This window comes from Chaetodon trifascialis, chromosome 14 (assembly GCF_039877785.1).
Source record: "Chaetodon trifascialis isolate fChaTrf1 chromosome 14, fChaTrf1.hap1, whole genome shotgun sequence".
Lineage (NCBI taxonomy): Eukaryota > Metazoa > Chordata > Actinopteri > Chaetodontiformes > Chaetodontidae > Chaetodon > Chaetodon trifascialis.
Window position 1 is genome coordinate 16,584,422 of NC_092069.1, and position 17,498 is coordinate 16,601,919.

The 17,498-nt window shown below is 41.4% G+C and overlaps 1 protein-coding gene and 1 long non-coding RNA gene across 3 annotated transcripts; both read right to left on the bottom strand.

Moving 5' to 3' along the window:
- Nucleotides 1-4,922: 4,922 nt before the first annotated feature.
- LOC139342782 (uncharacterized) lies at nt 4,923-5,244 on the bottom strand. Its single transcript, XR_011603054.1, has 2 exons — nt 5,154-5,244; nt 4,923-5,118 (listed from the first exon to the last, which is right to left on the bottom strand). It is a non-coding gene; the product is annotated as an uncharacterized lncRNA (long non-coding RNA).
- A 101-nt stretch (nt 5,245-5,345) lies between these two features.
- On the bottom strand, nt 5,346-14,473 carry LOC139342781 (protein delta homolog 1). 2 transcript variants are annotated; one of them, XM_070980066.1, is made up of 6 exons: nt 14,263-14,473; nt 13,727-13,806; nt 13,454-13,517; nt 12,818-12,948; nt 12,010-12,151; nt 5,346-7,485 (listed from the first exon to the last, which is right to left on the bottom strand). In XM_070980066.1, the coding sequence occupies exons 2-6, from the start codon at nt 13,776-13,778 to the stop codon at nt 6,696-6,698; spliced, it is 1,179 nt and encodes a 392-aa protein (XP_070836167.1). In that variant the 5' UTR covers nt 13,779-13,806; nt 14,263-14,473; the 3' UTR covers nt 5,346-6,695. The 2 variants fall into 2 exon arrangements, with proteins under 2 accessions (XP_070836167.1, XP_070836166.1); XM_070980065.1 differs by having other exon boundaries at nt 14,120-14,434.
- Nucleotides 14,474-17,498: the final 3,025 nt, after the last annotated feature.

The following is a 17,498-nucleotide window of genomic DNA, read 5'->3' on the forward strand; positions in this document are numbered from 1 at the left end:
CTCCTTCATTGCAGGCCTGTTTTATTTTAAACAATATACCTGATATGTGTAAGCTGCATTATTGTTGTTCGCATGCAAGGTGAGCGGCTGGTGTGGTTCCTTTTTAGTCCATTTTTGTAGTAACACCATGCTGTATGTAGATTTTATGTTTATTTGGTATCTTACAATAAGAAGACAGAAGTATGTACATTAAATCACCACAGGCCTCTCATGGATTCCTCTAGAGTCCTCCTTTCTTCTTGCAGTCCCTGAAACTGGTGTAGAGAAGCAGAAAATAATTAAATCACCTCTAAAAGCATTAAATCTTGTACAACAGAAACAGAGAAGGTCTTTAAAAACAGCACTTGTCACATTATTTGGATACTGATATAGCTACAGAAACCGACTTAATCTCAAAATGAAGAGCAGCTTACATTTTTCTCATTACCTTTTGCTCAACTTAAATATATACATTTTTCAAGTCAGCAGCAGTCATTTTCACACAGGGTTTTTTTTTTTTTCAACGATCGACATACGTCCTGCGGGCACATTTGGTCTCTGCAATCAGGATGAAATATCTTATGTCAGATTAGTGGTCAGACACCTTTAAAACTGTACAGATGGCGATTATAGGTCTTTGGTTAACACTGCGGCGAAAAAGCCGAGCTTTGTTCTCCACAGCCCCTTCCTGAGCCTTTGACCTCCCACAATTAAATGAGGATAATCACCCTTGATCCTATTATGCTGAGTGATATATCCACCTATAAGGGTCTAAACACACAAATGTTTTCAGGGCTTAACACACCGATCCCAGAGCAGAAAAACGTGTTAGGAGTGAAGGCATTTATCTATGTACAGAACTGCCTCAAGTAACGCACTTACATACTGAAATATCTCTCACTCTGTCGTGATTTCATGCTGAATTACTACTCCCTTGAGCCTTCACCATAAACACACACTGAAATCACCACGTTAAAAACAGCCAAGCTTTTCTTTTAGCTTTCCTGGAAAAGGATTTCGTCCAGCTTTGTAGTCTACACCATGTAAAAGTGAAGGAAAACCCCTTCAGAGGCTTTAGATACTGTGTAACAGGGGCCAGTGTCTCAGTCACAAATGACTCGGGAAAACCAGACAAAGTGCTGACACAGCCCATGTATGGAGCAACATCTTGTCAGATGCTTTGGTTCCCTGTGCCTCCAGCGTTCACAATGCTATTATTCATAGTCAACTTTGGGATGAAGCCGGTAAAGTCACAAATGGGACATAAAGCGTTGTAGACACAACACAACAGGGCTTTAGAAAGTCAAACGTAGTGACAACACAAGGATGCTCATTGTTGAGAGTGGGTTATTTTACTGGACAACAGTGCTTATGAATTAGAGCTTTGAAACAAATTTGAATCAGCTCATCTGCTATATCACTTGATATTTGAAGTTGGTAGTTACATGTAGACAAAAAGCTTTTGTTCAGGAAAAGCAGGATGTGTGTTTTTCTTTGTGTCTGAGACTTAGCGGTAGATCACTTCCCTCCAGTTTTCAGTCATCGGCCGTCAGCACTCATCATTGTCATACTGTGTCCACATTTGAGAGGTTGTCGAACAGCAGAGGAGCATCAGACTTTGACTTTTGTCACGTTTCTTGTCAGCTTCTTTGGTACTTTTGTTGGAGATGCAGTCGCGTCCAGTTCCTAAAGCAGTGGTTCCCAGCCTGAGTGTTGGGAAGGACTCACGGGACTCCAACAAACTCACTGATTAGTCAGTCTGGAGAAAATGTTTCATAAACAATTCTGATCATCTGTGAATAGAGTTACGCAAAAATACATTTGCTGGTTTCAGCCTCCCAAATTTGAGGATTTGCAGTTTTCCTCTGTTTTGTCTTTATGAGTGTAAATATCTCTTGATTTTGGACTCTTGGTCAAACAACTTCACCTTGGGATCAGACTGTTTTCTGACTGCTTTATACACTTCATTTAAAGGACAATCAATAGATTGTTAGTTAGCTGCAGCCCTCGACAAGATAATTAAGGAAAGGAAAGCAGAAAGAAACAATGCTACATGAAATTCTGTTCATTTTTTTCAGATGTTTGTCCAATCTTTGCTTTGTTTTCTTGAACTTTAATGGATAATTTGGCCCTTTTTGGTCTTTAAGTATCAGAAAACAGATCATAGACTATTACATATGCGGTATGCATTGGGTCAAAAGCCAAAAATGTTTGGAGCCGCTGTCACAATAAGTCCATTAGAAAATGTGGTGCTGGTCTCCCTGCAGGGGTTTTATAGTGTCTGCTCATCTGGAACTCATTTATCACACAAACATATCATATTTATGTGGAGCTGACAGCTGATAGAGGGGTTACCTGCCTAAATGAAATATAACTTGAAGTGCAACCAGTGCCCCTGAAAAAAACCCTGACTGTAATTCTTTGAATCTGATCTGGATTACTTCCATGTGTGATTTTCCATGGATGCTGAGTTTCATCTGTCAGAGGAGAAGGGAACAAAGGGTTAAGGGTCTCATGCTCAGGGGAGAGATTTAACTTTTGCTGCTCTGTTTTGTTTTTATGACCCAGAGGAGGCACAACGGCTCTGTTGAGGTGGGTTTTTTTAGTGACTCTGGTCAGCTTTGAAGGTGAGGGCCCCTCTCTCCCCCAGGGTCATAACTCCACATATGAATGTCTGGTGGTGGGGAGCCGGGGGCCTCAGCACACAGAAAGGTTTCACTGAAACCCGTGTGATTTCTGGTTTAAGATGTTAACATTTAACTAGGCTTTAAACCGTCTTGTTTATGCTACTGAGCCTCTTTTGTGGACATTTTTGCAGGAATGCAGACACCGTTAGAGAACCAAAAGTGCTGTTATGCATGAAACTTTAATCAGAAGCTTTCATTGGAGCCTTGGTTACAGCATTGTCACAAGTACTGACTGAATTAGCCGCCGCAAGAGGCGTTAAGTGCCAAGTTGCAGGATCAAGAAAAGATTGTAATCCATATGCAATCCACACTGATTAACACTCAGTTTAACATTTAAACTCCTTTTATATAACTGCTACCAGATATTCAGATCTACTGGACTGTCAGATTTTTAAGGCTAGTTTTTGTAGGTCAGGGACACGCAGTTACACAGCAGGAATCTCTGAGACATTTTCCAATAAAGTCAAGTCTGTAGTGAGAAATGGTTGGATGTATTGCAGAAAAAAGCCCCCGCAGATTGTCACTCAATCGGTGAACTGAAATAGCGACAAAGTGGAAAATGATGTGTTATGTGGGACAGGCAGCACTCATCCTTGACTCCTGTGATGATCTTTATTGCTGCACAGATGGAGAGCAGTCAAATGGAAATGAGGAAACATTGCCTGTAACATCAGCTGTTTGTGTCCACAGTGTTACGATCATAAATTGTTGTTTTTTTAAAATAGGATGTTGGTGTAAAATGATAGTAATTAGGGATAAGTAATTACAGCAATCCTGGAAACTGTGTTTTGTTCAGTTATTTTAGATACATTATCCATTATTGAAATGTGTGTTAAGTCAATATATGTGGGGAAAAAAAGTTAATTAGTCACAGTTAAAAACAAAATGTGGTGTTTCCAGAAATGCACCACTTCATGCAGAGCTCCGGACTCCTCTGTCTACTTTTAGATGGATGACACCTTGTGGTCATCCTACATGACTGCATGATTTCATTTTTTTCCACACATTAGAGCTGCACCAGCTCTCAAAGCCTAAAAAGTACTTCTGCACAGGTGTTTTCATCTATGTTGTCTACCTCTTAGGGAGGGACAACAGTAAACATGGAAATGCAGTCAGACCTGATTTTGCTTTTTCTTTAGCAGTGTGGCATAAAGCAGGCAGGGCAAGTAATGTGTTTTCTCTTGCAATCACTTCTCACCTTCTCCACTGCCTGTTCATTGTTTCACACGGTAGTTATGTAGACAAATAGTATTTCTTGAATGAGAGGTCAGACCCACCCCTCTCTCAGACTGGCCAGACATTGGAGATCCTTGACGGTTTCAACGTTAAATCAGCTTGAGTTCTGCACAGGGCGAAGGAGGTCACAGCCTGAAGCAAATACATTTCTCCCTGTTCATCACAGAAATGACTGCGCATAGAAATCTCAACTGGCCACGCCTTGATCACTCATTGGTACATAGTTTAGTAACAATGTCATTACTAGCCTAGGTCCACCCACTCTCACCTGACGAGATGTCTAATCCAGAGTAACTGAAACACCTGTGAATGTGCAGGGCTTTAACACCTAATATTTGTAAACTATTGAAACAGGTGGTCAAACTGTAAAACACACACGGAGCAAGGTGCAAACCATGTCCATCAGCAGAAAACACACTTTTCTCAAATATGGGTGTTGAGTTAGTATGCTTATGAGACTGAGCTCAGGCTGCTCTATAATCATACTGAAGATCAGAGAATCAAAAGATCTAATGCAAGGACCATATTCCCACTTTACTCCATCACTGTCAACTAATAAAAAAGGCTGTCCTCTCAGGGAAAGATAGAGCTACTCAGCTGTATTACTGCAACTTGCTTATTGCAGAGCACTGCCGCTGAAGTCCTGGTGTGGTGGATAATTTGCACCACAAGGTGGCGACAGAGATTGTTGTCTGAAACTGTCGCACCACTGATAATAGTGGAGGAGTGCTGACAGAGCCACCGTTATCATTCAGTTGATTATCAGAGAGTTGGGCCCTGGAGAGAAATGTATTAAGCATCACAGTGCAGGAGACCAGATGTTCCACTGATCTCAGAGCAGGTAGGTGGTGGTGCATACAGCATGTGCATCTGTTGGATTTCACGCTGCGAAACATCTGATGTGTTAGCTTTGCCAAGCATTTGATCTTGTCTTAACCTGCTTGTTGTGTCAGAATTAGCAGCAGCTCAAAGCCATGGACTCAAAATGAGTTCTTCACAGGACAAAACAGATGAATAAGATGGTGATTTTGTCCATTTTATTAAAAGTAATGAACAAACAGCAAAACATTATCTGGCCAAAGTACAACAGATAATCCAAGACGGGAACAAATACTGATAAATTCTACACGGTTACAGTCACTACGCCCCCTGGAGAAATGCCTCTTGAAAACGATTAACATTTTAATTCTGCTGAATGTCATCCACAGCCTGGAATCTAACTCTGCTATGTTCTAAACACAAGATTACCACCCTATCAGAAAACTGCCATAAACACAACCCACCACATTAACAGAATCCCCTTATAGGCTGAGGGGGTCTTGTTTTTATGAGAGGAAAAAAACCACAGTAATCCTCATGTCAGCAGTTAAAGATAAATTTGAATATTTTACATGCATTATGTTCCACATGTTTAACTGTATCTTCACTTGGCAAGAAACATGCTCTTGTGTGAAGCGGGGGGCCATCTCATGCATGATGAGACAAACCAATAACACTTAACAGATGTTACAGTATTGATTTCAGGGCTCGGACACACATGGTGCATGACCTGGGAAATTCCAATGCTGACAATAGGACACAGTATTGAGAACAATCTCTGGGAAACTGCAAATGAGACTGATCAATAAGTGTAGGCTCAAAGATCTTGATGGGGTAGATACAGATTGATGATGGTGGAAATAGCAAGTGGCATCTCTTGAGAAGCTGTGAAATAACCTGTGCCTTTAAAACAGAGGGCACATCTACATTAATAACTTTAACACCAACATCTAAAGTGATACATCTGCAGAGAGAGAAGATTGGATAGTATCTAGGAAATAAAACTACCTGCAGATACATACTGTGCAAAGGCATTAGCCTTTTACATGAAATGCATGTAACACTGCAGTGACAACCTGCAGGATCTGAAAGTACAGCTGTTTGAGTGGCATGTAGTAACATCTAATTACACATTTTAACTGCATGTACTGTACAAATTCACAATGTATGCATGAATTTGAAAACAAATTCAGCAAATTAACAATATGCCCTATGTGGATGATTAAGGCTGCAACCAACAGTTACCGTCATTATTTATTACTGTGCTGATTAGTTTCTCAATTGATTATAGTTTTGTCTAAAGAAAAGTGAAAGATATTCAGTTAAATATCATGTAAGACAAAGAAAAGCATTAAAATACATTTAAGAAGCTGAATGTCTGGCATTTTTGTTTAAAAAATGACAAAATATTTGCTAATCTCCATACTAATTTTAAGACTAATCGATTAATTGTTGCAGCTCGAGTCATGGTTATAAAATCTGAGTGCAGTTTGTTGAATTCAGAATCAACTGTAGAAATACTTTAATTACAAATGCTGAAAAGAAAGCAGTCTAAGTTGTACTTGCTATGTTTGTGGCTACTTTTAAATCAACTTCATTTCTCCTTTTGTAATATTTACCCTTTTATTGTATCATAGAACAACGTGTAAAAAAGTAAAATGAACCATGGAGTCAAAATGGCCTTAAGCAATACAACACAATGACATCATTTTACCAGCTACTGAGGTGCTATTTGGTAGAACATCCTTTATAATTTCATCGTTTTCCAACAGTACAATTAAAAGTACATTTACAATCCCGTGTCATGGTTGTCCACTTAGTCCTGCAGACTATACATTCGAATTTCAGTGTGGTCCAGTATCTCCCATTTTATTAACACAACTGTACAACAGTCATAGTATTTGCTCGATTCTATTTTTAGACTTTCATATTAAACTCCTTCCAGAGGGAGAGGGGAAGAGAGAGACAATTTAATCAGATGGAGGTGTAGTGTCTCCCAAAGCTGGTGAGTCTAATCTTCTCCGGCAGGATGATGTTTACTGAGTGCTCCGGCTCTTCCTGGTTCACGCCGCCAGCCTCTCTCAGCAGGTGTTCCCTTTGCTGTCGAACAAGCTGGCTGTACTTGGCATTAGCCAGCCACGTCTCACAGCGGCCAAAGAACACAATGCCCATTGTGCCCAGGATGACCAGGCAGGTGAGCAGGGCCAGCATGCCGAAGCAGACGAGCTGACCATGGGTGACGAGGACACCGGGGGAGTGGACCGTCTCCTTCAGGGTGATCTTGAGGAGGTCTCTCTCAGGCGGTCTGAGGAGCTTGTGGAAGGTGTGAGCAGGGAGGGAGTAGTGCTGCGGAGTCAGCGCAAAAACTCTATGGTCCACAGGCCTGGCACCGACCGGCTTGGACCTGGCCTTCGGCTTGTGCTGCAGGGAACAAGTGGGACCTGTAAACCATTTCTGGCAAGCGCACCGGAAGGTTCCATCAGGTTGACCAATACACGTGCCCCTGTTGGCGCATGGCCTGCCGGCGCAGGGTGAGAGGCTGCTGGTGTCATTACAAGTGAAACCAGTGAAGCCGTGCGGACAGACACAGTTGAAGGCCAGGCCGTGGTTTGTACAGTTGCCACCGTTGAGGCAGGGGTTAGGCTGGCAGCTGTCAATGCTGATCTCACAGAAGTCTCCAGAAAATCCAGGGGGACATAAGCAGGAAGAGTAAGCTGCTGAGCCATCGGCATCAGTACACGTGCCTCCGTTCTGACAAGGAGAGCTGGAGGGCAGAGCAACAAAATGTGAATATGCAGCAGGGGAAATAAGGTTATACGCTTTATACTGCACAGCTTTACTACAGCATATTTTATCATGTGGTTATAAAACAGCCATCAGTGAAGCACCAAAATGGGTCCAGTCCAGGTAGATTTCATATGGAAGATGTTAATAGGACACTTTCCAGTTCTAATCCATAATTTGTGGGGTCCCTCAGGGCCGTGTCCTGGGGCCATTTTTTTAATCATATATTAATGAGTTAAAATCTACCTGCTTCTGTACCCTCTTTTTCATACAGATGGTGCAGCATTTATTACATCACAATAAGCTTTCTCTGTAGTCCAGTGAAAACCATGCATCTTCAAATACGCCGATTTTAATTTTTTACAATGAAGGATTAAGAGTCCTCAATGGGTTGACAAACGTCCCCTCTTCTAAATCTGAATTAATCATTCATGAACCCATTATAATATCTAAAAGATGAATTGTCACAAAGCTGAAAATGGGGCTGTTTTTATAAGCTCATGAAAAGTTTACATTTTGGAGATACGTGGTTTTCATAGCTGCAGCCTATTGCATCGTGTCTCTGATAATAAATGTTCGTTTCACTTAGAGATAGCTGAGGCCAATCCTCTTGGATGCTGAAGTCAGACTGAATCATTAGTTAAGGTAGGTCAGACAGTAATTGCGTCAAAAACTACTGTTAATCATTTAGGTTTGTTTTTAGATGTGAGCTCTCAGGGATGGCTGTGGCACTGAAAGCACTTAATTAGTCAAGATTTTCCCGGGACTTCCCAGACTTTATTTATTTGGTGGGGCACAAGTTCAATGCCTCTCTCACTATGGTGCCATCCAACCATATAGTTCTCCACAACTCATTAAAAACAAGCTTCAGACAGCATAAAATGTTCTAAAATGTCATTTTTTTTTATAATTACTAAATTAAATAAAGCTCTTATTAGACAAATATACTGCTACAGTCTTTGGAAACTGATCCAGGATCCTTTAAGCAATGTGATGATATGATCTTTTGTCAAATTTAAGCCAACACATTTCCAAGTGAATTGTAATTAAAAGTAATAAAAGTAGTGAATGAGGTTTTTGTTTTGTTCAATGTCAAGAATGTTTTGTGTTTGAATGAGTTAATACTTCACAGTGGAGCAGTTAAATACAGCACATTTGCTGTATTGTGATGTATATCAATATCAGAATAATTATTTTTTACTATGGTTGTCTATAAAATCCTAAAAAAATATCATTTTGTCCAACAAACTACAAAATGTTTGCCATTTTTACTGAAGAACAACTTGATCAATTCAATTTGTTGCTGTTGCAGATTAATCTTCTGATGAGCAACTAATCAATCAACTAATCATTTCAGCTCTAGAACAGTACAGTTATTAATATCGTGATACTGATTTCTGTCATTTTGCCCAGCCCTTATGAAAAACAGCGTATTGCTAATTAAAACTCTGAACCCGTGAGTAAGAAATAAGTATCTAAAAGCTGAGCTTTGCTGCTGCAGTAATGTTCCTGCACACACACATGCAGCTTATCTGATCGATGCAGCCGTGCTTCACAAAGTGTGCTGATGAAAACCCAGGATAAAAACAATCAATGTCTCTAATAGTAGCTTGTGTAATTACACAAGTTCCTAACAGTCTGTCTCGATGAGTCAAAGAATAATAGCTCTGGCATACTTTTCAGACATCTCTAGTGTCTCATAGAGGAGCTGATTAATGAAACCTCATGCAGGTCTTTTAATGGAGATGAATTCCCCTGGCGTACAAGCGAAGCTCCAGTTGCTCCTTGTGAAAATCATAATAAGACTCAAATGATTGTTTGGGTTTTTTTTTTTTCAGAGGAGGAGAGCTGTCAGTTCACCGACATTGAGCTGTGGGCTATTGAATTTTCGGTGTGCTCACATCAATAACAAGGTTGGCCTGATGGAGAACAAACATGGTGGTATTCAGAGTCTGTGGGCCGTGTCAGCTGGATGCGTCTCCAGAGAGCCTTTCATATGTACTTGACAGGCGGGAGGAGGATTCCTCCACGGATCGTGTAATCCAGCATTGTAATGGCGGACGATGAGGTGATTTCTAGTTTGAAAGGAATGATCTGCGCTTTCTGCTGTGGACCCTTGTACAATGTTGAGCATTTCAAGACGTGGTATTTCCTTAGAATTATTATCCATTTCAGTGGTCTGTATAACTGCTGTATTTAGATACCCCTCATACCCGACTGTGGGCCAGTTCTGGTACTTTGAAGGATTCGACCCATGAAGGTGGGTCCTTCAGAGGACCTGACTGAACCTGCGCCTGATCTCCCAGATGATTACAAAACTAATGATGCTTTCAGCTGTTCTTCACCAACTCATAAAGTCAAACATTTCCAGGAATTTGTCCTCCACTTGCTTAAATAGTGTGAAATGTCACCAGTTGCATTTTCATGAGTATATGTGTCAAAATATGAGCCTCAATGTTTCAGTTTAACACAGAAAGAAGAGACTCCACACAATGTACCTGGTTAATGGTAAATATTGTATATCCATATAACCTCTGTTTATGTGCGATGCTCTGCTATAACACACACAGGCTATTAACACAAATACACAATATTGATAATACCTTGCTACCATTAGCATATTTATCACCACCTAAAGGCAAATTCCTGATGAATAGCTTATGGGATTTCCCAACAATGTGGGAGATGGGGACAGTGTGAATGTCTCATTAAATTATGGCCTGAGGAGCAATGGATTGTGGGATATTGACAAATGCAAAGTACACGTCAGCTGATTCCTCCTAACACCAGCACAAGAAGGCTGAATTTCTGGCCACATTCTGTAAAGAGAAGCTTTTCAAACGCGACAGCCTTGTCAGCCGATTATGATGTACTGAATTGGGATGATGCCTGTGATGTTGCCTGGGTGCACACCACCAGCTGCTGCATAAAGGTGTCTGCTTGTCAACAGGAGCACAATACACGTGGCTGCTGATGTATTTATGACAGCCGAAGCTGGGGAATTCATGCTCTGAAATTCCTTCTTTCTACATCTGAGGATTAATGTGCTTGAGATGAAAGCAAAATGTATGCCCGCAGGAAAATTGTGTTTGTTTTGGCAATGTATGCACAGTCACTCTGCTGTTATTGCGTTGCCATTACTGACTCTGAGCATAGGTTGGCCTAAACATGCAGAAAGCTACAGATTTCCAGAGCTGCAATGGGTAGTCGATTAATCAATTAGTTGATTGAAAGAAAATTCTGCAACTGTTTTGATAACCGATTAACTGTCAGTCATTTTTCAAACAAACATGTCAAACACTTGCTGGTTCCAGCTTCTTCAGTGTAAGGACCTGCTGCTTTTCTTTGTCATTTATAATAGTAAATGAATATTCTGTACTTGATCTTAAAACTACTATAATCTACTTTTTTATGACAATATGTCAAATCGCAATTGGACAGTGTCAAAGAATTGACCATGAACCGTGAGAGAAATATCACCCAAATCTGCAGCTCCCCCTCGGTTTTATGGTGCATCACAGGTTATTCTTTAGCTGTTCGAGCTACAACTGTACTGTTTTGGTTCACACACCACTTTCAAAGCACCATTTCCAGCCACAGCACGCAACAGTTTGAAGAGGAAAAAGCTGTAAAAACCTACTATACACAACCTGCTCTGCAGCAAATGGCGGACTAGCACAGTTAGCTGGTGAACATAGAGGAGCATTTAGAAGAGACACAGTTGGTGGAGAACAAAAATAGAGCTAAAGAGAGTTAATATTTGCAAAGTGGCCAGAACTGCAAATTGCTAAGTTCACCGCATCAGCTAAAGGTGATGATATATCACTGTTGAGCTCACGACTTGTTTTCACTGCCCCCAAGTAGCCCAAAAAAAATCAGATCTTAAAGATTTAAAGTATTCCCACTGTCCTAAATCAGTGCATGTTTGGTTCCAAGTTGTGTCAGGCGCCTGGACTTGATGCAGATACAGTCTTTTGCGGCTGTTGTTCATTATCTACACCATGTTCTTCTTTACCTTTATGCAGGGTCACAGAGCTACATGCCAGAAAAGTCAGCCCTCTGAGAAAAAGTTGAATTTCCAACCAGAAATAATGAGCTGGAGCCCCGCTCAAGAGGAGTTTCCCTTCACAAAGGTGGAAACTTGCCAGTTCCCACATTTTAGCATGCTTGTGTTTGCAGAGGTATTATATCAAAGCAAACTTTTCTGCTTGTCTTACAAATGTGCAGCATCCCTCTGGCCAAATACAAATCACAACAGCCAATCTGGCTATATTTTGTGCAGTGCAGTCAGGAAATAAAGAACATCCAGTGTATCCTCTAATTGCCCACCATTACAAGCTACGTATACATTAGCCACAGTGTGAGATGGTGTCGACTGGCTGCAGAGAGCGCTGACGAAAATCTGCACAGCGTATTGATTATTGCTCCAAATGGAGATGAGGATGTAAAGCAACAACAGTATTCCTTTAGTTTAATTAGAGATTCAAATAAAAGATGCTGGTACCTGTTTGAGAGACAAAGTCCTCTCCTCAGCTGGCAGTTTTCACCCATGTAGCCTTGGGGACAGATGCACAGGTATCCCCCCTCTCCCGTCTCTATGCAGGTGGCATTTCCAGCACAAGGCCTGGATGAGCACAGGCGAGTATCTGTTGTTTTTTTTTAAAAAAAACATGCTGTTTTTAGATCTTGAGAGCTCTCTCTCGTCCTCTGTCTGTCTCTGCCTGTTTTTCCCTCTCGCCTTTGTTTCCACTCTCGCACACATTCTCGCCGCAGCATCTTGTCACCAAGAACAAAACTGAGAATATAACCAACCAGGCAAGCAGCTCATATGCTCCAGCAGAACAGATGTACTGTGTGTGCTGATAAAGGGGTCGCACTGAGCCAGAAGCCAAAAAAAATCTTTTAATCTTTTTCCTTTGTTTCCTCGTTTGCTTGAGCGTGGTAGATGCTATGGGAATTATTAGTTAAGTGATTCATTTAAGTAGGGGTATTTGAAATGGAAATGATGCATCTACACTTCATATCATGCGCTTTGCTCAATAGCACAAAAGCATCTATTTATGATGCAGAACTCTGCAGTTATATTGCGGCTTCAGCTTTCATCATTGACCCAGTTTTCTCCTTAATTATCTCAGTCAGACATTTTCTGCTGTAACTGCCCTCCTAAAAATACAGCTAACTATATTCTTCACCCGCCTCATGCGGTGGCAACCTGTGTGTCCCTGAAGCTCTGTGACTAACCTCTGGTATGTCAGGCAGCGTTAGCAGGCGGATAGAGATGGGAGTGTCTAGGGCAGCTTAATGAGACTCACCTTGGTCACACAGGCTGCCCACCCAGCCCTCCTCGCAGATGCACTGCCATGCCTTCTCACACGTGCCGTGCAGGCAGCCGGGGAAGGACACGCACTGCTCACAGTTGTCTCCCTGCCACCCTGGTTTGCACCTGAAAGAGGGAAAAGGGGAATAATCCTGAACTATAAATATGCCACCCACAGAGCTTTGCAGCCCTCCTCTTGTCCTCGTTATTCCCACATGCTTTTTTCTCTCTGAAAGTAAAAGGTGTGTTTGATTATGCAGTAAAATTCCTCAAACGCTAACAGTGACAGAATACAGTCATTTTGGCTCAGGAGCAGGTACAGTAGCATTTGCCAGAAAAAAAAATTTCAAACTGGGCAGGCTTTGTTAACCGAAAGCTTTTGAGCTATCTGTCAGGATAACAATGGTTTTTACTGTTCAAACAAAGGGATGATTTGACAGTTGACTTATCTACTTAACACACAGTGGAATTCCAAACAAATCTAGACAAAAAAGCAGGATCCAGTTGGCTGGATTGCGATTGCATTTGTCCAAGGGAGAAACAATTACAGTTCCAGCGTTTTATGGAAATGGGGTTGCAAAAGGGGGTACTTGGTTATCATCTACACAGGAATCTGGGGTCATTTTCGTACCTGCACTTCCCTGGCTTCTCACAAAACCCATTTTCTGTGTTGCACCCCGCGCTGCATTCCCAACCTTTGAGACAGAGAGAAAGGGACAGCAGCGTGTTTGCACCAAAAATAATAATAAAAAACATATAAATCATTCAGAGCATTTAAATATTCATCCGTTATACTTTCTTCCCACGCAGAGTCGGTTCAGAAAAGAGTTTTTGGTTTTGTTTTTTTTAATCTCTTTGTGTCTCTGTCAGAAGTCCCAGCGGACTGATCAAATGCTCAGATTACCTTTGGCGATGCCTGTCACGACCAGAATTAAGACCACCGCCGCGAGTTGCATCGTAATGTCGAGCAGACCCCTCTTTGTCCTGGAAAATATAAAGCGGGTTAAGTCGCAAGAGGAACCCCGTCCGTGAGGAAACCATGTTTTCTCTCACAGATATCTCATTACTCAAAAGTTCATTGAGGATAAGAAAAACCTTAAATGCAGCATTGAGACGGACGCTTTGCAGATATGACACATTTTCTATGGCGCTCTGAGATGTATGTTTAGTTAACTGTTACATCACTGGAGTTTAAAATGTAATTCCTGAAAGGGTCTCATAATGAAAATCACTCTCAGGGTAAATTTAAATTGGAATAATAATGTGATTCTTCTCCTCTTGAATGAAATTGACGCACCTGAACCACACGCGTCTGCTCCCGAAGGTATCCATTACGCACAGGCAGAAAAAGAGAAAAGCCATTTCATTCCAAAAATCATCCCATTATTCATGTCAAAAACCTCATTAACTTAAATTATCTCGTGGCATCCGGAAAATTGCCTCACCTATGTCCCTCCGGCGCTCTGACTCCAAGTGGCTTCGCTCATATTTCTTTGATTTGATGGGACTTTCTTTTTTTTTTTTTTTTAAATCCAAGCGTCGAGCTATTGAAAGTGATACTACAGGTGTACAGTGTGGCGGTCCGGCTGCCGGAGGAGGACCTGGACGTTTTGACGGGGATGCTGCATCGTGCGTCGTCCCAGTGCAACACGCTCCTCCCACCTAAAGAGGGAGAGGGTGCTCGCAGTGCGACCCCCAGACAAGTCATCCACAAGTGCTGTGGCACATGAAGCGCTTGCATTTTATCCAGGCGTTGATTTATGCCTGAGCAGAAGCTCTTGTTAGAGAAGCAGAGCCATTAACGCTTTCAAATCAGCTTATTTCATGCTTTTTTTTCCTCCTAATTCGTTATTAAAACACAGTTCAATCTAGAAGATAGATTGAAGTGATTGAGTGTCAGCCACGAGTGAAGGAAATATTCAGAGCAAAGTAACAATACTGCAAAAAATACTCCACTACAAGTAAAAGTGTTCACAATCCTAAGCACAGAGGTCTTGTCAGCTAAATGTCCTTGAAGTGTTCAAAGTAAAAGCAGTCATATTGCATCAGGATTGCTCCTTTCAGTGTTGTATTATTATACATAGCGAAAAGTCTTGGATTTTCTTTTTGAAAACAGCACAAAGACAACCAATTTAATGTTTTACCTCATCAGTTACAATGACTTTTGTAAATATCTGCTTATTCTGAATGTGGAATGCTCCAAAAACACCTGTTTGGAACATTCCACAGGTAAGCAGGTTCATTGGGAACAGGTGATAGCATCATGATTGGGTATGAAAGGCGCATCCTGAAGGCTCAGTCGTTCACAAGCGAGGATGGAGCGACGTTCACCACTTTGTGAACACATGATTGTATGAAAGATGTTACTGGACACTTCATAAAAACAATGTTGATAAACATAATTCATTTGCAAATTATTTCCTTCCGTCATTTTATTCATGTTTTACACAGCGTCCCAACTCTTTTGGAATCGAGGTTGTAGTATACAAATATATAACCATGTACTGTAGTATATAGTATAGCATATTTCAGTTGTAGCTGGTTGAGATGAAGCTAATCTTACCTCCATAATCTACAACAATCCATTTTATTTTATGAGATAACTGTATGTTTTGTATGAAAGTCCTCATCTAAAGTAACTACTAACTGTTGGTTTCAGATCGATGTGGTGGAGTAAAAGATTTGCAGTACAAGTATATTTAATTCCATTCCTCCACTGATCTCTGCTGACCATTACCTTATCAAAATACACAGTATAAAAAAACACATGTACCACACAAAAAGTTTTTGAACAAGTCAACCTAATGAACGAATTCAGCCTCTCGCCCCATTTTAAAATGATATTGAATGACTTCCCTTACACAGCGCCTACCTGTCATACATAATAATGCCCCATTCTATTCTTAGGCCTCTTATTGCTGTCATACTTCCCAAGGGCAGAGAATGGTATTTTCCAGCCCGTGAAGTATATGGCTTATCGTCCAAGGGACTAATTATGAGTTCCAGTTCCTTCAGACATGATTAGATCGGCGATGAAGACTTTGAAAATGGTGGTCAAGCCACCATCAGGGGAAATCTACTACTGTACTCTCTTTAACTGTGCAGGCAGAAGGAGCAGGCTGTGTGTTATGCAGGTTTGTAGGTGTCAGAGGAAGAAAAGAAGCACAGTTAATGTTTCCTCGTTGGCTGAATGATAAATGACAGCACACACAAACCCTCACCGTTCCAGATATGATCAGTTTTCTCCGCGGTCTAGACGAGAGCACAGGCCGCGAATGCATGTATGAACGCAAATAAGCAGCAAATCATTTTTTCATTTGGGTGGGGGTAAAGAGAGTAAGAGAATCTCCCTTTTCTTCTCACGCGTAATCAATCTGCATTTGCCAGAGCAAGAGGTAAACAAGGACACACACACCTGCACACACATGTTAGAAACAGAGCAGCCCCAGCAGATGTGAGCGCAGGTGAAATGGATATCTCCTCAGATTTGATAGAGTCTTTTGAGGCGTCAGCTCTCACATCCCCCGGTTCAATTTGGCTCTTGTGTTTATTTTCAAACCTCCAGAGATGGAGCTCATAGCACGGGCGTAACATTAAGGCGGTGATGTAATTCCCTGCCGCAGATCTACCAACCAGATCCCACATCACTCAGTCTCTTTTTAATGAAATGTCTGAGGTTAGTATGTGCTTTATTAAAGTGAAGGGGTCATCAATTGATTCATCCCCTCAGTACTGATCCCATCTGGTATCTGATCTTTTATCTGCTCTGGTTCAAGGTGCTCCAGGTATAAAGTGGATATTATGGATCCAAGGATATGAGTGTGTGAGTGTGTGAGTGTGTGTGTGTGTGTGTGTGTGTGTGTGTGTGTGTGTGTGTGTGTGTGTGTGTCTTGTTGCTTTGTGTCATTTATGACAAACTGCACTGTGTGCATGTGCGAGACCATAGTGTAGATTTTGGTCTTAATGTGTTCGTTACAACTCAGCTGATTAGTTAACTGAAGAGTGGATTGACTAAAAATTGTTGAAGGTGTTATACGCAGGAAATGTTTACAGTCAGATTGACCCCTGACACACAGCCCAGTGCACCACCTGCACCATCACATACCAACGTAAGGCGGTATATTACAGCAGTGTACCTGACTATGACTGTGTACCTGAACATGTTATTAGATAATATGCTATCATGCGTTAATGCCATTGTTTGTGTCTGTGAACAAACAGCTTTAACTAGCCAGCGAGTTTAGCCGTCGTCAGTCCAGCTCGCTAATAAGCATAGTTAGTAGACAATAATTACGTGTCATGAGGTTAACGTGATTATGCTCACTAGTAATATGTCAAGTTACAGACCACAGTCAACAAGTCAACATCAGCCCGGTCGCTACCTTTTCATAAAGCCCCGACCTCACCTGCGCACTGTTATTGGCTGGAGGCTACACACCCACTGCCCAAAATGTCCCAAACATAAGACAACACAGGAGGGCACGTTTACCTGATGATGGAGCCAGTTGAGAAGTTAAGGGATCACCAAAGAGGTTTAATCATCCTGGAGCGGAACATGAATGTGTGTACCAAATTTCATGGCAACCCATCCTGCATTTGTTGAGATAATTCATATAATTTCATAATTTGGAGCAAAGCAGTGGACCATTAAAGAGCCGTGCTGCTAGCGTCTCCAG